This window comes from Thalassophryne amazonica, chromosome 13, assembly GCF_902500255.1.
Source record: "Thalassophryne amazonica chromosome 13, fThaAma1.1, whole genome shotgun sequence".
Classification (NCBI taxonomy): domain Eukaryota; kingdom Metazoa; phylum Chordata; class Actinopteri; order Batrachoidiformes; family Batrachoididae; genus Thalassophryne; species Thalassophryne amazonica.
The window spans coordinates 85,038,919-85,061,048 of record NC_047115.1 but is presented as its reverse complement, the minus strand read 5'-3'; the positions used below and the strand labels follow the sequence as shown (position 1 = coordinate 85,061,048).

The window sequence follows — 22,130 nt, the reverse complement described above, 5'->3', positions numbered from 1 at the left end:
AAAAAAATCTCCTTTAACAGTGGAATATCCGGATAAAATGCTGAAACCGACTTCTTCTGAAACTTCTCTGTTCTCTCACGACGTCCTGGATCAATAGAGCCTGAAATGTGGAGGTTTTAAGCTTGAAACAGGCTGATGACGCTGCCTGAGAGCGCTGCGCAACGTCTTGCACTGTGAAAAGTCCTTAAAGTGACAGTATCACCTCAAAATCTCTCACCAGCTGTTAAAATTTTCACTGAAAACCAGCTTAATTTTTCGAACCATGTCCACTTCGATGTGTCTCACAGGTTTAGAAAAAATTTTGATCAACCAAAGCGCCAGTCTCTCAGCAACTTCTCAGACAAAGGAATTCCGACGAGGGGCTGGACGACTCCTCCCACAAGGAGTGCTCACAGGCGAATGACATCACCGACAGGCGTGGAAAAACTCACGCATGCGCACGAGGGTTCAAGCATGTCTGACGTAAAAACATATGAATGAAATCCATATAGTTTTTGAAAAAAATAAAAAGGACCTATACTTTACGGACAGCCCTCGTACATGTTTTACCCTGGATAATTATAATATCATGCCTCACTGCAAACATGAATTAAGCAGCTGAAATTAAAGGAATCAGAAAGCAAGAAATATGTTGTTATGGTAACAATTCCCACCAAACACTGTTCGACTGTGACATGAAGTCATCCTCAAATGAGGCCTGAGCGAAACAGTAAACCCTGGACAAATGTTCATTCTGGAAATGTGAAATCGAGTTGATGTTCTGTTGTAACGTGTGACTATTCATCTCATGTTCAGCATGTTTGTTTAAAAACATGTCTGATAATGTTTGAACTGCAAGTTGTGAAGTGACCAGTAAAAAATATTATTTGTCTATGAGCTGTTTTATTTAAATGCCAATGTTTCCTGCTCATGTATGTTGAAAACATTATTTTGTAAATCAATTTTTAATACCTTTAATGTATTTCCAAAAATGCTAAAGATATTATGCTTTTATAAAATTTGGCAAAATGTATGTAACTCAGGTCTGTGGGATTTCCTGATAATAAGCTGCCATTGCAATGTGTTTCCATAAAAAACATATTTTTGGTAGCTGACAATCACAGTCTGTTAGGGCTGCAACAATGAATCGATAAAATCGATAAAATTCGATTACAACAGGCGTTGGCAACACATTGCATCATCAATGCGTTGTGTCGAGCAGCTTCTGACACCAGTAGCGACCAGTGCACAGAGCAGATCAGACGCTGTTTCGTAGAAGAACTACACACTTAGAATATGGCAGAAACAAGCAGACAGAAGAAAATCAAGACTTCAAAAGTGTGGGAGCACTTTACGTTAAACAACACAAAGACGTTTGTTAACTCCAACATTTGCAAGTCGGACCTCACATGGCGGGGAGTACGACGGTAATGATGCATCTCAAACGAAAGCATATCGGAGTCATCAACGAGGAAGGGGAGAGCTCAGTGTCTGGACAAGTTAGCAAATGTTTGTTTTTGTTTAAGCAGTCGTAAAATCCAGCCAGGCTGTTTGTGCTGCACTGGCCGCCCTGCAGACAGAGAGCCGAGCAGCACTGCAGCGGGGAAAAAAAAAAACTCCGTCAAAGTCTTCACATAAAACCAGCTCCTTTGGCTTGTATAGCTCCAGAAATTCATTTATAGGCTTTATTTTACAGTTGAAAGTCTTCATGTTTCCAACGTTTGCTCAAATACGGTGCGAGAGTGAAGAGTCTCTCGTTCCCTCACAGAGAGAGAGAAATATGTGGGATGAGTCACATGTGTCACTGTGAAATGACCACAGTTTACAAGTTATACAGAGAATGTTGCACATATAATGAGTCAGGCTACAGTTTTTGATTTAGGTTTTATGGTTAACTGGTTATGCTAATTGCTCATTTGCAGCAATAAAAATACCTCTTTTTTCACCATATATTTTATAACATTTATATGTTTCAATGTTGTTTTATGGCAACTCAGCCCTTTGATAAAGCAATGCCATTTGAAATAATTATTTTTGTTCTTTATTATAAACTGTTTTATTCTTTATTATTTTATATTTCAACAGCCAAGGGACATTTGACAGTTTGTTGATTTTCAAGTATTTTAAGTTTTCAAATAATGTTCTGTTGTTAAATAAAGTGATGGAAGGAGAGAAAAATTGTTTCCCTGGCACATTTTTTAAAAATTCCCCGCTAATCCGATTAATCGATTAATCGTGTCGAAACCCCATCAGATTAATCGATGATCCAAATAATCGTTTGTTGCAGCCCTACAGTCTGTAGTGACTTAAATTATTTTGCAAAAATGAATATTCCAATTAACAGAGTGCATGTTTATGCAAGTTGCCCCAAGACATGTTTCGGAGTTAGCTCTGTCAGTTTATCACAGTAATCTTGAAATTATATATTCAGTAGGCCTGAATAAATCATAAATCGACAAATTATTGGTTACGATGGTAACCAGAGTGTTTAAATCATTTCCTATTGTTCATTCTACCTATGATTGCACACATAATTTAAATGAAGTTCAACATTAACTTTTTGTAGGCAGTAAATGATATTTAATGTTTTCCTGTAATATGAAATTTTACAAAATTTTAGAATATATACACTTTTATTTAGAGGCAAGCTTTACACATACAACATGAACATTATGTGAATGTTTGCAAACACACTGAACATTAAGCATACATTCTATAAACATTTGATTGATTTTTGCAAATGTTTGCTTACATGTTTGTCTAATGTTTGCTTCCATGCAAACATTAGACAATTATATTCTTGAGCCGCTTAGGTGGGTAGGGAGAGTTCCCGTGGGATAAAAAAGCTTTTCAACCTACCATCCCTGGTTCACCGGGCACCTAAGTGGCTCTACTCTCTTTTTGTTTTTTAAAGATATTTAGGTGTACCTTAGTAAACACTAGTAGAGTTCCACCTTAGAGTTAGAATGTATAATAGAAGATATACCTTAATGAATTTTCATATCAATATGATGTACAATATGACTATGATTTGACACAAAGTGCAGCAACAGTGAAAATTAAGCATTCTTAAACAAAACGGTAATAATACAACACTCATTTTGCACTCATCATAAAGTTAGGATACTGTGCCCTCCAAAAGTATTGGAACAGTTGGAATTTCACACATTTAATTTGTTTATGCCATTTTAAATACAAGAAATACAAAATAAATAAATAAATAAAAATGAAGAAAAATAAAGAATAAAATTTTCTAAAATTATCTTCCTCAAACTCAAACTGAAAGAAAATATTTAAAACTTGATCAAACCTGTAAATAATAATCAGTTTTATTGCCAGTTTTCTTTAGACAAGTCAGGGGATGGAAACATGAACAATACGAGGGCTGTCAATAAAGTTACGGTCCTTTTTATTTTTTCAAAAACTATATGGATTTCATTCATATGTTTTTACGTCAGACATGCTTGAACCCTCGTGCGCATGCGTGAGTTTTTCCACGCCTGTCGGTGACGTCATTCGCCTGTGAGCACTCCTTGTGGGAGGAGTCGTCCAGCCCCTCGTCGGAATTCCTTTGTCTGAGAAGTTGCTGAGAGACTGGCGCGTTGTTTGATCAAAATTTTTTCTAAACCTGTGAGACACATCGAAGTGGACACGGTTCGAAAAATTAAGATGGTTTTCAGTGAAAATTTTAACGGCTGATGAGAGATTTTGAGGTGATTCTGTCGCTTTAAGGACTTTTCACGGTGCGAGACGTCGCGCAGCGCTCTCAGGCGGCGTCGTCAGCCTGTTCAAGCTGAAAACCTCCACATTTCAGGTTCTATTGATCCAGGACATCGTGAGAGAACAGAGAAGTTTCAGAGGAAGTCGGTTTCAGCATTTTATCCGGATATTCCACTGTTAAAGGAGATTTTTTTAATGAAAGACGTGCGGACGGGTCTGCGCGTCGGGACGCAGCCGCCGCGACGCTCCGCCACAGGAAAAACACCTCTGTTGAAAGCCTTAAGGACAAGTTGGAACATGTCCTGCCTGTTAAACAATTTCTCATATACTCACTCCACTGAAAGCCATCAAAAGCCGCCTGGATTTTACAAATGGTTATCAACACGGAGGTGTTTTTCCTGTGCCGCCGCACCGCATCGGCTGCGTCCCGACGCGCGGATCCGTCCGCACGTCTTTCATTAAAAAAATCTCCTTTAACAGTGGAATATCCGGATAAAATGCTGAAACCGACTTCTTCTGAAACTTATCTGTTCTCGCACGACGTCCTGGATCAATAGAGCCTGAAATGTGGAGGTTTTCAGCTTGAACAGGCTGATGACGCCGCCTGAGAGCGCAGCGCGACGTCTCGCACCGTGAAAAGTCCTTAAAGCGACAGAATCACCTCAAAATCTCTCATCAGCTGTTAAAATTTTCACTGAAAACCAGCTTAATTTTTCGAACCGTGTCCACTTCGATGTGTCTCACAGGTTTAGAAAAAATTTTGATCAAACAAAGCGCCAGTCTCTCAGCAACTTCTCAGACAAAGGAATTCCGACGAGGGGCTGGACGACTCCTCCCACAAGGAGTGCTCACAGGCGAATGACGTCACCGACAGGCATGGAAAAACTCACGCATGCGCACGAGGGTTCAAGCATGTCTGACGTAAAAACATATGAATGAAATCCATATAGTTTTTGAAAAAAATAAAAAGGACCGTTACTTTATTGACAGCCCTCGTATGTCTTGGACTTTATTTACATCAATTATGAAGAAATACAAAAGTTTCTTTCACCAAAACATCAAATCTAGGCTTTCATCTCATATGTACTTTCTTCAAATTGTAGCTGAACTTTCAGGTCTTCTTTTAAAAAAAATCCTCCTCTACACCACTTCATCAGGAAGCTGGATTTTATATTTTTAATTAATTTATATCAAGTTGTGGAGATTTGCTTTCAGTTTGAGTTAAGGAAGATCATTTTAGAAAAAAAATGTATTTGAAATGGAATAAACAAATACAAATGTGTGAAATACCAAGCATTCCAATACTTTTGAGGGTAATTGAGAAACACTAAGGAGCAGCATCTTACATCTCATATATAGTGCAGCAGTTAAGACAATATTTAGAGTGGAATCCTGCAAATGGTGAGACAAGCACAGGTGGCCAGGTAGGGTTCAATTGAAGAATTACACAGGAGTGAAAATTAAAAGATGCTCCAATCGTATAGAAAACTACACAATATTATTTGCCTGAGCATAAAGATTCCAAAAAAAGGTATAGTTTGGACAATTTGTGACTGAATGTTCTGGAGTTATGAGGTAAAAGCAGCAAGAACGTGACAAAGGTCAGTTTCAGTTTGTACAGGGGTCAAAAGTTAAAGTCACTCCATTAATTTTGCTCCAGCTGTATTTGTGCTGAATCTGATGCTTGGATCACCATTTGAAGCCAACAGAGCATGAACCAGTTGCTGTCTGTTAGCTTAAACATGTATATAAGACAACCCAAATTAAAGGAGAAATGCTGCTTTTAACAACCTGGACCTCATTTCTGGCATAAAATACAGTCGTTTACTCACCAATATAAGTTTGGTGTGATTAGAAGTCCATAGTTTAAACGACGTCTTCAGTTCAAATCTAAAGCACAATTTTCTTCTTCTACTAAACTGGATTAGAACTTTTTGTGGTACACAGCACCAGCTACTGGACAGGAGGAACCTAGCAGTATTGATTTCAAAATACAGCTCTTTCAACCAGACGTGTGGTGCCGTGACATGTCAATCATCTGTGTCCGATCAGATTTCAGGGGAGTCCAGTGAAACCCTGCCTCCGCTCTAGCTCCACCCATGCCAAGAAGTGTTCATCAATGGACATTTCCTGTTTCACTGTGACTGAGAATTTGGCACTTCCTGTTTGAGAGTGAGCATGCCACTGAGTTCCCACAAGATTCCATGGGATCTCGTCTGTCAATCCAGGAAGTGTTTGACATTTCAACATTTCCTGTTTTACTGTGCATTTGAAATTTGGCACTTCCTGTTCAGGATGCCCTGTACCATGAGTGAGCTTCGCGCCGCTGCACGACGCTTCGCTCATATTATTATTGTATTCTTAATTCAGATGGGAGAGGCATTGATTACAAAATAGAAAGCTGCTTGTGTCAACTCTCCTTGCAAAGTGGGGTTGTGTCAGGAAGGGCATCCGGCGTAAACCTTGTGCCAAATCACCACATAGATCCATAGCCAACAGATTCGGCAACCCAGATATCAAGGCCATAATGCCCCATAACCATTTTCTTGAAATAAAGCAGTACCTTCACTTTGACAACAAGGACACCCGCAAGGAACGCTTACAAATGGACAAATTTGCAGCAATTTCTGACATCTGGCAGCGGTTTGTTAAGAAGTGTGTGTTGTCCTACAGTCCAGGGCAGCATGTTACTGTGGATGAGCAATTATTTCCATCAAAGGTTTGTTGTCCCTTTCTGCAGTACATTGCATCCAAGCCTGACAAGCTTGGAATTTTGTACATGTGTAATGCCATGCCTTACTTGGGAAAAGATCCCACTCATCCAGCGGGAGAGAGGCTGTCAGAGAATGTTGTTTTGAAGTTGATGGAACCATTTATGGACCAGGGAAGGACTGTAACTATGGACAATTTCTTCACCTCGCTGTCTTTGACTAACAGGCTTCCTCAACGAAAAACAACTCTGCTTGGCACCATCAACAAAAATCGTTGGGAGCTACCAGCAACTGCCAAGGAAACCTCATGCTGCCAGTTGTACTCAACACAGGTGTTCACATCTGGAAGTGCCTTGCTGATGGTGTACGCAAAAAAAAAAAAGAAATCTGTCTTCTGAGCACCATGCATCAGAAGGTGGAAATTGTGGACACCCGAAAACAAAAAATGAACACTGTTGTTGATTACAACCATTTCAAATGCGGTGTTGATATCATGGATCAGAAATTACGCAACTACTCCGTGCATGCAGGAACACAGATATGGCCCATGGCTGTGTTTTACAATCTGTTGGACATGGCTGCCACAAACGCACATTTTATACACAGCATGTATCAAAAGAAAGTTGGCAGTTGTTCATGCTAGAGCTCGCCGAGGAACTTCAAAACAGACATTTGCAGAAAAAGGCACTAGGGGAAGAGTGCAAACAACATCATTGTGAGATGAGAGTTTCTCAGAAGAGAAAAACAGTGTCAGGTGTGCATACTCTGCAATAATAACAGAAGCACTGAACATTGTGTACACTGCTGAAAAAACACCTGTGGCAAATGCAGGAATCAATCAATCAATTCAATCAATTTTATTTATATAGCGCCAAATCACAACAAACAGTTGCCCCAAAGCGCTTTATATTGTAAGGCAAGGCCATACAATAATTACGTAAAAACCCCAACGGTCAAAACGACCCCTTGTGAGCAAGCACTTGGCGACAGTGGGAAGGAAAAAACTCCCTTTTAACAGGAAGAAACCTCCAGCAGAACCAGGCTCAGGGAGGGGCAGTCTACTGCTGGGACTGGTTGGGGCTGAGGGAGAGAACCAGGAAAAAGACATGCTGTGGAGGGGAGCAGAGATGAATCACTAATGATTAAATGCAGAGTGGTGCATACAGAGCAAAAAGAGAAAGAAACACTCAGTGCATCATGGGAACCCCCAGCAGTCTAAGTCTATAGCAGCAAAACTAAGGGATGGTTCAGGGTCACCTGATCCAGCCCTAACTATAAGCTTTAGCAAAAAGGAAAGTTTTAAGCCTAATCTTAAAAGTAGAGAGGGTGTCTGTCTCCCTGATCTGAATTGGGAGCTGGTTCCAGAGGAGAGGAGCCTGAAAGCTGAAGGCTCTGCCTCCCATTCTACTCTTACAAACCCTAGGAACTACAAGTAAGCCTGCAGTCTGAGAGCGAAGCGCTCTATTGGGGTAATATGGTACTAAGAGGTCCCTAAGATAAGATGGGACCTGATTATTCAAAACCTTATAAGTAAGAAGAATAATTTTAAATTCTATTCTAGAATTAACAGGAAGCCAATGAAGAGAGGCCAATATGGGTGAGATATGCTCTCTCTTTCTAGTCCCCGTTAGTACTCTAGCTGCAGCATTTTGAATTAACTGAAGGCTTTTCAGGGAACTTTTAGGACAACCTGATAATAATGAATTACAATAGTCCAGCCTAGAGGAAATAAATGCATGAATTAGTTTTTCAGCATCACTCTGAGACAAGACCTTTCTAATTTTAGAGATATTGCGTAAATGCAAAAAAGCAGTCCTACATATTTGTTTAATATGCACTTTGAATGACATATCCTGATCAAAAATGACTCCAAGATTTCTCACAGTATTACTAGAGGTCAGGGTAATGCCATCCAGAGTAAGGATCTGGTTAGACACCATGTTTCTAAGATTTGGGGCCAAGTACAATAACTTCAGTTTTATCTGAGTTTAAAAGCAGGAAATTAGAGGTCATCCATGTCTTTATGTCTGTAAGACAATCCTGCAGTTTAGCTAATTGGTGTGTGTCCTCTGGCTTCATGGATAGATAAAGCTGGGTATCATCTGCGTAACAATGAAAATTTAAGCAATGCCATCTAATAATACTGCCTAAGGGAAGCATGTATATGAGTCAAACCACCACAGCGCAGTGCCTTTAATACCTATGGCATGCTCTAATCTCTGTAATAAAATTTTATGGTCAACAGTAGCAAAAGCAGCACTGAGGTCTAACAGAACAAGCACAGAGATGAGTCCACTGTCTCAGGCCATAAGAAGATCATTTGTAACCTTCACTAATGCTGTTTCTGTACTATGATGAATTCTAAAACCTGACTGAAACTCTTCAAATAGACCATTCCTCTGCAAATGATCAGTTAGCTGTTTTACAACTACCCTTTCAAGAATTTTTGAGAGAAAAGGAAGGATGGAGATTGGCCTATAATTAGCTAAGATAGCTGGGTCAAGTGATGGCTTTTTAAGTAATGGTTTAATTACTGCCACCTTAAAAGCCTGTGGTACATAGCCAACTAATAAAGATAGATTGATCATATTTAAGATCGAAGCATTAAATAATGGTAGGGCTTCCTTGAGCAGCCTGGTAGGAATGGGGTCTAATAAACATGTTGATGGTTTGGATGAAGGAACTAATGAAAATAACTCAGACAGAACAATCTGAGAGAAAGAGTCTAACCAAATACCGGCATCACGGAAAGCAGCCAAAGATAACGATACGTCTTTGGGATGGTTATGAGTAATTTTTTCTCTAATAGTTAAAATTTTATTAGCAAAGAAAGTCATGAAGTTATTACTAGTTAAAGTTAAAGGAATACTCGGCTCAATAGAGCTCTGACTCTTTGTCAGCCTGGCTACAGTGCTGAAAAGAAACCTGGGGTTGTTCTTATTTTCTTCAATTAGTGATGAGTAGTAAGATGTCCTAGCTTTACGGAGGGCTTTTTTATAGAGTAACAGACTCTTTTTCCAGGCTAAGTGAAGATCTTCCAAATTAGTGAGACGCCATTTCCTCTCCAACGTACGGGTTATCTGTTTTAAGCTGCGAGTTTGTGAGTTATACCACGGAGTCAGGCACTTCTGATTTAAAGCTCTCTTTTTCAGAGGAGCCACAGCATCCAATGTTGTCTTCAATGAGGATGTAAAACTATTGATGAGATACTCTATCTCACTTACAGAGTTTAAGCTGTCAAAAGGAAAGATGCACCTTGGGAATGTGGAAACTGCTAGTTATGACAATTGTATGCTGAGAGTGCTTTGTATAGTCTTTTTATAGTAAGAAGCCTTTTCTTTGGGAGAAATAAAATTTTGTTTTCTTCCTGATGTTATACCTTCTGTTTGTTGTTATTCCAAGATGATTTTGTTTGTTGGGGGAGGGGGGGGGTGCTAATCTCAGTTCTATGACATTGTGAGCTTAGTACAGTAAATTGTCATTGTATTTGGTGTTTAGCCTACAACCAAATTACCATTCATGAAGGATTTTCATCAGAAATACTTCTGCCCTTCTTAAAATGACAGGCAATTATTACAGTAAGTGTTTTTATGACAAGTAGAAAATGTATCTCAGATCAAATGATAAAAATAGGGTAAAGCTGTTTGTTGGCTCAATAAAATATAAAATGAAAAATGGTTACTCTTGGTACATGAAAGAAGATATTACCTTAATGAAATTGACTGCAAAATGAATAATGTTGCAGGGGCAGTGGTGGCAGTCAAACTGAGTCATCTCCAGCTGAAATAATACTTTAGCACTCAGGCTCAATCAGACACAACAGAGGAATGTGGCCCATTGTTTCTTTGGAATGTGCCCAGACAGGTTCACTTGAGCTGCATGTTAATTCCTCTCCAAATGTTAGCATATGGAGAGGAGTTAACATGTTTTGCAAAGAGGAGGGGGCAGGCAGCAGAAACAACAATACTTGGGCCTGCCAGTGAATAAGGCTGTGTCAGGAAGGGCAAACTAAATCACAAATTGATTTTCCATGCTGGAGGCCCAGGTTAACGACAGATGTACAGCAGGGACAAAAACTGTGCTACTGCTGACAATCTCATCTGCCCCATGCTGCTGCGCCACAGTAAGTCAATGTGTTTCAGTGGCCCGGCGCAGCACACCACAATATGTTTGAACGGTGTGTCACAGCTGTAATATGCATCATATGATTGTTAGTCCATCTTATGAGTTGGAGGATGTATCTATAATATCACATCATCATGGCTGTAACACCCCGTTCATATGCACTGCAGGGCAGTGCGTGCATCTGAACAACTTGTCACAGCTGTAATACACATCATATGACAGTTGCAACATCTAACTCATATGATGTCAGAACTGCATTACCAAGCCATTACTGTATGAATATAATAAATAATCACTTTTGGAACAGCTCCAGATGCAGTTCCCACTGCTTGGCATGCAGCCTGGCTGCAGCCTGTGATATAATCCATGTGATCCTGGGAGTGACATCAGATGGAAACAACAGCCAAGTACAGAGGGTAAATGCGCCATCTACTGCGACATAAATTTTCATATTATGCAGCATCCAGTGGTGCAATGCCCGGCATCCAGCCAGAAAGCGGGATGTCCCACTGTGCATCTGGGCAAGTAACAGCCATGACACACATGCCAAGATACACACGCAAACCACGGAGTGACCACTTCATGGAGCTAAGGTCCTGGGAGGGGGAGCAACAGTGTGAGGGGGAGGGGGGCACGTGAGAGTGGGAGAGAAAGAGAAACAATGTGTTGAGTAAGGAAGGGGGTTGGCGGCTGCTGTGTAGTGCTTTAATATCCACACCTGCCTTGGCACTTTTCAATTTTACATATGATATCCAATATATGGTGTGATACATGTAATCCAGGTTGTCCTGCATATGGGTTTTCTGTGATGCATCACGGTAATAACAAGTATGCACATCAGTGATCTAATGGCAGTAATGATCTGACCACATGTGTATACATGCTACTTGTGATTGTCAGTGGACTCTGAGTTACATGTTATCAGGTCATAGATTGGATGTCATTCAAAATCCAGCAGGGTGACATGGCAGGTCTTCAAAAAGTAGGGGACCACAATGGTTGCTCTGCCACGCCCCTCCCCTTTCTTGCCTTCCACCCAGACCTCAAGTGGCACTTGAACTATGTACGGCAGCCGATGCGCATTCTTCTTATTCTTACTTTAATCTGACAGCAGACTAAGTGGCATGCCACAAATACAGTCCAACTGCATTCATGGCATGCACATGGACTGTGCACAACTCAGTCAAGTCGAGTTGAGTGCTGACTGGAGCAGTGCCAGTCAGCACAACGATATTTTATGTGTCTGCTGGGTGCAAACACAGGAGGTGTAAATTCAGTGGGGTGCAGTTGTCTTTCAGGGTGTGTATTTATTCCTGCAGTCTTGTTTATTTGATGTAATTTATTCTGTTTTATTTTTTAATACACTGTGGGTTACAAACGAGGATGGTGGACATACGTTGATCTGCAAAATAGAAGAATTTAACAAGAATCAATCAATCAATCAATTTTATTTATATAGCGTCAAATCACAACAAACAGTTGCCCCAAGGCGCTTTATATTGTAAGGCAAGGCCATACAATAATTACGTAAAAACCCCAACGGTCAAAACGACCCCCTGTGAGCAAGCACTTGGCGACAGTGGGAAGGAAAAACTCCCTTTTAACAGGAAGAAACCTCCAGCAGAACCAGGCTCAGGGAGGGGCAGTCTTCTGCTAGGACTGGTTGGGGCTGAGGGAGAGAACCAGGAAAAAGATATGCTGTGGAGGGGAGCAGAGATCAATCACTAATGATTAAATGCAGAGTGGTGCATACAGAGCAAAAAGAGAAAGAAACACTCAGTGCATCATGGGAACCCCCCAGCAGTCTAAGTCTATAGCAGCATAACTAAGGGATGGTTCAGGGTCACCTGATCCAGCCCTAACTATAAGCTTTAGCAAAAAGGAAAGTTTTAAGCCTAATCTTAAAAGTAGAGAGGGTGTCTGTCTCCCTGATCTGAATTGGGAGCTGGTTCCACAGGAGAGGAGCCTGAAAGCTGAAGGCTCTGCCTCCCATTCTACTCTTACAAACCCTAGGAACTACAAGTAAGCCTGCAGTCTGAGAGCGAAGCGCTCTATTGGGGGGATATGGTACTATGAGGTCCCTAAGATAAGATGGGACCAGATTATTCAAAACCTTATAAGTAAGAAGAAGAATTTTAAATTCTATTCTAGAATTAACAGGAAGCCAATGAAGAGAGGCCAATATGGGTGAGATATCTCTCTCCTTCTAGTCCCCGTTAGTACTCTAGCTGCAGCATTTTGAATTAACTGAAGGCTTTTCAGGGAACTTTTGGGACAACCTGATAATAATGAATTACAATAGTCCAGCCTAGAGGAAATAAATGCATGAATTAGTTTTTCAGCATCACTCTGAGACAAGACCTTTCTAATTTTAGAGATATTGCGTAAATGCAAAAAAGCAGTCCTACATATTTGTTTAATATGCACATTGAATGACATATCCTGATCAAAAATGACTCCAAGATTTCTCACAGTATTACTAGAGGTCGGGGTAATGCCATCCAGAGTAAGGATCTGGTTAGACACCATGTTTCTAAGATTTGTGGGGCCAAGTACAATAACTTCAGTTTTATCTGAGTTTATAAGCAGGAAATTAGAGGTCATCCATGTCTTTATGTCTGTAAGACAATCCTGCAGTTTAGCTAATTGGTGTGTGTCCTCTGGCTTCATGGATAGATAAAGCTGGGTATCATCTGCGTAACAATGAAAATTTAAGCAATGCCGTCTAATAATACTGCCTAAGGGAAGCATGTATAAAGTGAATAAAATTGGTCCTAGCACAGAACCTTATGGAACTCCATAATTAACCTTAGTCTGTGAAGAAGATTCTCCATTTACATGAACAAATTGTAATCTATTAGATAAATATGATTCAAACCACCGCAGCGCAGTGCCTTTAATACCTATGGCATGCTCTAATCTCTGTAATAAAATTTTATGGTCAACAGTATCAAAAGCAGCACTGAGGTCTAACAGAACAAGCACAGAGATGAGTCCACTGTCTGAGGCCATAACAAGATCATTTGTAACCTTCACTAATGCTGTTTCTGTACTATGATGAATTCTAAAACCTGACTGAAACTCTTCAAATAGACCATTCCTCTGCAGATGATCAGTTAGCTGTTTTACAACTACCCTTTCAAGAATTTTTGAGAGAAAAGGAAGGATGGAGATTGGCCTATAATTAGCTAAGATAGCTGGGTCAAGTGATGGCTTTTTAAGTAATGGTTTAATTACTGCCACCTTAAAAGCCTGTGGTACATAGCCAACTAATAAAGATAGATTGATCATATTTAAGATCGAAGCATTAAATAATGGTAGTGCTTCCTTGAGCAGCCTGGTAGGAATGGGGTCTAATAGACTATGTTGATGGTTTGGATGAAGTAACTAATGAAAATAACTCAGACAGAACAATCTGAGAGAAAGAGTCTAACCAAATACCGGCATCACTGAAAGCAGCCAAAGATAACGATACGTCTTTGGGATGGTTATGAGTAATTTTTTCTCTAATAGTTAAAATTTTATTAGCAAAGAAAGTCATGAAGTCATTACTAGTTAAAGTTAAAGGAATACTCGGCTCAATAGAGCTCTGACTCTTTGTCAGCCTGGCTACAGTGCTGAAAAGAAACCTGGGGTTGTTCTTATTTTCTTCAATTAGTGATGAGTAGTAAGATGTCCTAGCTTTACGGAGGGCTTTTTTATAGAGTAACAGACTCTTTTTCCAGGCTAAGTGAAGATCTTCTAAATTAGTGAGACGCCATTTCCTCTCCAACTTACGGGTTATCTGCTTTAAGCTGTGAGTTTGTGAGTTATACCACGGAGTCAGGCACTTCTGATTTAAAGCTCTCTTTTTCAGAGGAGCTACAGCATCCAAAGTTGTCTTCAATGAGGATGTAAAACTATTGACGAGATACTCTATCTCACTTACAGAGTTTAGGTAGCTACTCTGCACTGTGTTGATATATGGCATTAGAGAACATAAAGAAGGAATCATATCCTTAAACCTGGTTACAGTGCTTTCTGAAAGACTTCTAGTGTAATGAAACTTATTCCCCACTGCTGGGTAGTCCATCAGAGTAAATGTAAATGTTATTAAGAAATGATCAGACAGAAGGGAGTTTTCAGGGAATACTGTTAAGTCTTCAATTTCCATACCATAAGTCAGAACAAGATCTAAGATATGATTAAAGTGGTGGGTGGACTCATTTACATTTTGAGCAAAGCCAATAGAGTCTAATAATAGATTAAATGCAGTGTTGAGGCTGTCATTCTCAGCATCTGTGTGGATGTTAAAATCGCCCACTATAATTATCTTATCTGAGCTAAGCACTAAGTCAGACAAAAGGTCTGAAAATTCACAGAGAAACTCACAGTAACGACCAGGTGGACGATAGATAATAACAAATAAAACTGTTTTTTGGGACTTCCAATTTGGATGGACAAGACTAAGAGTCAAGCTTTCAAATGAATTAAAGCTCTGGCTGGGTTTTTGATTAATTAATAAGCTGGAATGGAAGATTGCTGCTAATCCTCCGCCTCGGCCCGTGCTACGAGCATTCTGGCAGTTAGTGTGACTCGGGGGTGTTGACTCATTTAAACTAACATATTCATCCTGCTGTAACCAGGTTTCTGTAAGGCAGAATAAATCAATATGTTGATCAATTATTATATCATTTACTAACAGGGACTTAGAAGAGAGAGACCTAATGTTTAATAGACCACATTTAACTGTTTTAGTCTGAGGTGCAGTTGAAGGTGCTATATTATTTTTTCTTTTTGAATTTTTATGCTTAAATAGATTTTTGCTGGTTATTGGTGGTCTGGGAGCAGGCACCGTCTCTACGGGGATGGGGTAATGAGGGGATGGCAGGGGGAGAGAAGCTGCAGAGAGGTGTGTAAGACTACAACTCTGCTTCCTGGTCCCAACCCTGGATAGTCACGGTTTGGAGGATTTAAGAAAATTGGCCAGATTTCTAGAAATGAGAGCTGCTCCATCCAAAGTGGGATGGATGCCGTCTCTCCTAACAAGACCAGGTTTTCCCCAGAAGCTTTGCCAATTATCTATGAAGCCCACCTCATTTTTTGGACACCACTCAGACAGCCAGCAATTCAAGGAGAACATGCGGCTAAACATGTCACTCCCGGTCCGATTGGGGAGGGGCCCAGAGAAAACTACAGAGTCCGACATTGTTTTTGCAAAGTTACACACCGATTCAATGTTAATTTTAGTGACCTCCGATTGGCGTAACCAGGTGTCATTACTGCCGACGTGAATTACAATCTTACCAAATTTACGCTTAGCCTTAGCCAGCAGTTTCAAATTTCCTTCAATGTCGCCTGCTCTGGCCCCCGGAAGACAATTCACTATGGTTGCTGGTGTCGCTAACTTCACATTTCTCAAAACAGAGTCGCCAATAACCAGAGTTTGATCCTCGGCGGGTGTGTCGCCGAGTGGGGAAAAACGGTTAGAAATGTGAACGGGTTGGCGGTGTACACGGGGCTTCTGTTTAGGGCTACGCGTCCTCCTCACAGTCACCCAGTCGGCCTGCTCGGGATCTGCCAGAGGGAAACTAACGGCGGCTAGCTACCTTGGTCCGCACCGACTACAGGGGGCCTGGCTAGCTGTAGAATTTTCCACGGTGCGGAGCCGAGTCTCCAGTTCGCCCAGCCTGGCCTCCAAAGCTACGATAAGCTACACTTATTACAAGTACCATTACTGCTAAAGGAGGCCAAGGAATAACTAAACATTTCACACCCAGAGCAGAAAAGTGCAGGAGAGACAGGAGAAGCCGCCATGCTAAACCGGCTAAGAGCTAGTAGCTGCGCTAAGCTAGCGGATTCCTAAAAACACACAAAGTGAATAATGTGTAAATAATTTAGAGGTGATTCAGCAGAGGGAGTGCTTTAGTTAAGGCACGTGAAGATTACACTGTGAAACAAATCGTTATCTAGTTAAGTAGATCAATCTAACTGCGCAGATTAAACAGCTAACAGATACAGCAAAACACCGCTGTGCTCCGGAACAGGAAGTGATACAATACCGCAGTGAGAGCCAACCACCAGTAGAGGCAAGCAAGAGCTCCAGCTAAGAAGGCCATATTAAAGCCATATTACATTTGTATTCAAAAAGCAACCTGGATTGACTGAGCATCCTGGCATAAATCCAAGCATGAAGTGGACTGCAACTGGCTACAGGCTGACCGTCAGACAGATAAAAGTTGATCCCCAAGGTGACATCACAAATCTGGATAAAAATGGCTGTTGATCTGCCTTGTACCAGCACACTCTGGCTTATTTTATTTTTAGCAGCAATATGAGTGCCCACCCAAGTTAAAGACTTAGGAGAAATTATTCATAATGTGGTATAGAATTTAAAAAATAGTGTTGACTGGACTGAGATATGCTTGTAAAGTTTCAGTTATTTGTTTTTGTCCTGTAGTGGTTTAAGCTGAGGTCCAGGTGTCTTTTAATCATGCAGTTCATACTTTTGTCATTGGTCTTGCAGGTTATGGGGAGATCTATCCAGTTACCCTGGCTGGTAAAGTGATGTGTGTCTTCTATGCCATGGTGGGCATCCCTCTCATGCTTCTGGTGATCCTCGATGTTGGAGACTTCCTTGCTATGCTCATGTCCAAATGCTATGCTCGCATTCATGCCTTCTGCAGAGATCTGTGCTCACATACCTGGTCACCAACGAAGCCCCAGGGCAGGGCGGGTGCCTTAAACCAATGGACCCTGGAGGATGGAACCTTTGTTTACAGCCACGACATTGTGGTTCGTGAACCTATTGATATTCTGCAGGTGATGCACAGCCAGGCGGATGTGAGGCACAAGTCCATCCAACTCCAAAACAACAAAGAGATTTTTGAGAAGATTATAGCCAGGGATAATTTACTGAGAAAAGGCCCACTGCTCAGGAGTCTGTCATGCCCAGAGCTGAATCGCTTGCCACCACCACCCAAAGGACACCCCATATGGGACTTCACAGGATTGGGGGATAGTATGGAAATGCTGGATGTGCCCTTCGTGCTGATTCTTTTCATTGTGTTTACCTACATTTTCTCTGTTGGTATGATTTTACCTTTATGGGAAAAGGAATTCAAGGGATTTGACCCTTATTACTTCTGCTTCATCACGCTCACAACCATTGGTTTTGGAGATATTATCCCCAATCACCCCAATTATTTCATGCTCACCTCATTCTTCATCATCATTGGCATGGCAATAATGTCCATGGCTTTCAAGCTGAGCCAGTCACGCATTGTCAGTTGCTACCGCCGGTTCATCAAAATCATCAGTGGAGGAAACATGGAGTCTTTTGAAAATGAACAGAATGACTAAGTCACTGTGGGTGTCTTTGCTTTGTGTTTAAGAATTTCAAAGGCTCAGCATTTTGTTTTTTTTATGCAGGTCCAAAGCAGGAGATAGTGGGAACTTGTGCAATTCTTCATTTGTGCTGCCTCTTTGGTGACTAGCATGCAAGGAATAAAAAAAAATGTGCATGTGCTAACCCTGTGGCATGGTGATGTAGCGGTTAGCACTGTTGCCTCAGAGCAAGAAGGTCATGGGATCGCTTCCCACTTCGACCTTTCTGTGTGGAGATTGCTTGTTCTTCCTGTGTTTGCATAGGTTCTGTCCTGGTGCTCCGGCTTCCTCTTATTTCCAAAGACATGCGTGTTAGGTGAATTATTGACTCTAAGTTGACTGTAAGTGTGTGAATGTGTGTCTATGCAGTGCATCCGGAAAGTATTCACGGCGTTTCGTTTTCCACATTTTATGTTACGGTCTCATTCCAAAATGAAGTAAATTCATTTTTTCCCTCAAAACGCTACTCACAACACCCCATAATGACAACATGAAAAAGGTTTTTTTTTTGGCAAATTCTTTAAAAAATAATAATAATAAAAAATTAAGAAATCACATGTACATAAGTATTCATACTCTTTGCTCAATAGATTAGATTAGATTGGATTGGATAGAACTTTACTGATCCCTTGGGAAGACTCCCTTAGGGAAATTGAGGTTCCAGCGACATTGTATAGCAGCACACAGAGTATCAAAAGTGAAAGTAAAAAGAAAAAGATAAGTGGACTGTATTTAAATAGCACTTTTTCATCTGTATCAGACACTTAAAGCACTTTACAACAATAATAATACAGTAACATGCTTTTGGAGGACAGTATGCATTTTCTGAGTCCCTCCGTCCATGCCCAGTCGCCCAAAATGACAGATATTCGCCCGAGTTCTAACTTGGGCAAATATCTATCATTCAATTTTTTCAGGACCTGTGAGGGATATCCGAGTGGACACTATTTGAGAAATTCTGTTGGTTTTCGGTGAAAAGTTTAACGGCTGATGAGAGATTGTGGAGTTTCTTTCGCTTTAAGGACAGCCCACAAAGCGGATCGGCGCGGCGCGGTCGCAGTTGGCGTCCGTCTGGCTGTTTCGAGCTGAAAACATCCTAATTTAAGGCTCTGTTCACCCAGGTCGTTGTCAGAGAACAGAGACGTTTCAGAAGAAGCTGGCATCAGGAGTTTACCCGGACATTCCACTGTTAAAGGAGATTTTGTAATGAAAGAACGTGCGGACGAATTTGCCGAGTCGGATCCGTGACGACGTGGCAAATCCGTCTGCGCCGCGACATGAAAAACACCTCCGTGTTGAAAACCATTTGTAAAATTCAGGCGGCTTTTGATGGCTTTCAGCAAGTGAGTATCTGAGAAATTGTTTAACAGCTGGGCATGTTCCAACTTGTCCGTTAAGGTTTCCAACGGAGGTGTTTTTCCTGTCGTGACCCCCCGCGGTCAGGTCCGGCCCAACATGCGACTCTGCCCGCACGTGCTTTCATTACAAAATCTCCTTTAACAGTGGAATGTCCGAATAAACTGCTGATCCCGAGCTCTTCTGAAAGTTCTCTGTTCTCTGACGACTTACCGGGTGAACAGAGCCTGAAATGTGGAAGTTTTCAGCTTGAAACAGCGAGATGACGCCGCCTCGGAGCACAGATTGCCGTCAGGCGCCGTGGGCCATCCTTAAAGCGACACTTACACACCAAAATCTCTCATCAGCTGTTAAAATTTTCACCGAAAACCAGCTGAATTTATCGAATGGTGTCCACTCAGTTGTGCCTTACAGTTTTTGAAAAAATTTTTATCAAACAAAGCAGCAGTCTCTGAGCCATTCCTAAACAATGAAAAAAAACGACAAGAGGGTGGGCCACTCCTCACTCAAAGACTGCCCACAGGCGAATGACGTAACCGACAGGCGTGAAAAAACTCTCGCATGCCCACGAAGGTTCAAGCTTGTCTGATGTAATCACACGTGATTCAAATCCATATGGGTTTTGAAAAAAATAATAAGGTCGGATACTTTTATCACAGCCCTCGTATATAAATGCAGTCCATTTATCCTCCACATCAACACTTGCCCGATATGCAAACTGCAGACAGTCCTGGCTGTGTTGCACCTGGGGTTTGAGGAAGTCACGGAAGAGCCACTCCAATGTCTTCATCCAGTGTGAGTGCCACTGGTCAGAATACATTCAGGTCAGTGGGCCCGTTTTTCTTAGGATACTTTGCAATACTCTGTTGATGCAACTTTGCTCAAAGATAGGAGAATGATGTTGAAAACCCTAAATAAGTAAAATTGTAATGAAACACTCCAAATAGGTGTGTGTAAATAGAGATTTAAAAATCTGATTATCCATAAAGGAATCTTGAATAATCTGAGTTATATTAACCTGAAGCTGATTTGCACTATCAAAATATTTAAAAAAATATGTGAAAAAGTTTTGCAGGGTTGGGGAGAAGCCAGGCATAGTACATGCAGGGACACCAGGGCCTCATGTACAAAGGCTGCACATGCACAAAAAGTGGCGTAGGTCTGTCTCCATGCTAACGTTCAGATGTATCAACTGTGAAATGACTGTGGAAATGTGCAGTACATCACGCAAAAATTCCTGGTTGGCGTACGTACGTTTCCACAGCTATTGGTCCACTGCCAACACATAGAGGTGGTGCTGGGAAACTGTTAATAGTGTGAAAACAACAAGTCATCAGACTGATGCACACATCAGAGACACACTTACAATTAATACACCCACATGTTTGCAATTATATGGATGGGTATAAATGCACACGCAAAGTGATGAGGAAAATGGTATTAACAATGGCTGCATTAGTGTTGTTAGAGGACCTTGCAAATGGTGCAAGCCAACGTGAGCGACTATTCTGGGAACGAGAGGATTTACCTGCAAATGACGATAATTGGCTCATAAGTTGATTTCCATTACCACCGCCACTGTTACTGGAGTTGCGCGCAGAACTGTGGCCCAGCCCAGAGCACAATACGGTGAGGAGCCAGGGGTTGTCTGTGCCCACACAGCTGCTGATCACAATGGGCTTCATGGCAACAGGGGCATTCCAGCGGGAGCTGGCCAATCAGTCAGCATGTGTGCCTGTCAATGTTGAGGCGAGCCATGCCAGCTGTGTGGAATGCAATCATCCAAATGTCATCCAGGTACATCACATTACAACATTAAAGCACAATTTGCAGCAAAAGCTGTTTTCCCTAACGTAATCAAAGCTATTGACTGCACACTTATTGCTATAAAGGCCATCACATGATTAATGTGTTTTTGTTGTTCAGATCATATGTGATGCACTGGGTTGAGCTGGAGACAGGCTGGCACAGTGCACGATGGATGGCTGCATGGGTAAATAGTTTATTCATGTAATTGTTCCAAACAAATCCAGCGTGGGCACATTTGGACATGTGTGCATTCAAATATATATATATATTTTTGTTATTATTGATATTAGTGTCTTTTCCTTTTCTTTATTGGGAAACTAGAGCTGCATAATCTTAGCAGGCCCCCGATTGTCTCTCTGTATTCAGTATTTGTCAAAAAATGCGCGTGCACTGTTGTGAATGTCACACATTGTCAATTGTGGCAGATCCGTTTTTTTTACTTCCGTGTGTATGTGCGCTTCTCTGAGCTCACAGCCTCACACACACACACACACACACACACACACACACACACACACACACACACACACACACACACACTTCCACTAACATTTTTACCATTTCATATTTATTCCGTGTAACAGGGTACCATATAGACTATCCCTGTGTGTCTCCACATCATTTCCAGTCATCTGTAGATCACACAGTATAATTTCTTTTCTCTGTTCATGTTGACTATTTTGATGGAGGGGGATTCCCAGCTCCCAGGGCCTATTTACATGCATTTATATATTTAAATATGGGCATGGAAAGGGAGGAGCTTCGTACATCTCAATTTCACATTTAGTGGGATGTACAAAAGGAACGTACGCACACTTTGATACATGCAGATATTTTTTTGGCTTATGCCAGTTTCTGGGTTTTAGTTAGTTTTACATCATATTTCAGTAGGAAATCCACGTAAGTCTTTGTACATGAAGCCCCGGGCCATTATTTATGTGAAAACCCATCAGAAAAAAGAAAATATAACACAATGCTGAAATACCCTCAGCCATATAAGCAAAAAATAGGAAACAGGATGTGACCTTTTGACGTCTTAAAATAGGCCAAGGTTAGCCATCTTTG

The 22,130-nt window shown here is 41.2% G+C and overlaps 1 protein-coding gene across 1 annotated transcript in view; it reads left to right on the top strand.

Annotated features, from left to right (window-relative positions):
* kcnk18 (potassium channel, subfamily K, member 18) overlaps positions 1-17,959 on the top strand; it is a 66,710-nt gene extending 48,751 nt beyond the window's left edge. Inside the window, exon 3 of the mRNA XM_034185675.1 lies at positions 17,041-17,959. Within this exon, the coding sequence (XP_034041566.1) occupies positions 17,041-17,876 (836 nt within the window). The 3' untranslated portion in view covers positions 17,877-17,959. The remainder of the gene's footprint in view (positions 1-17,040) is intronic.
* Positions 17,960-22,130: the final 4,171 nt, after the last annotated feature.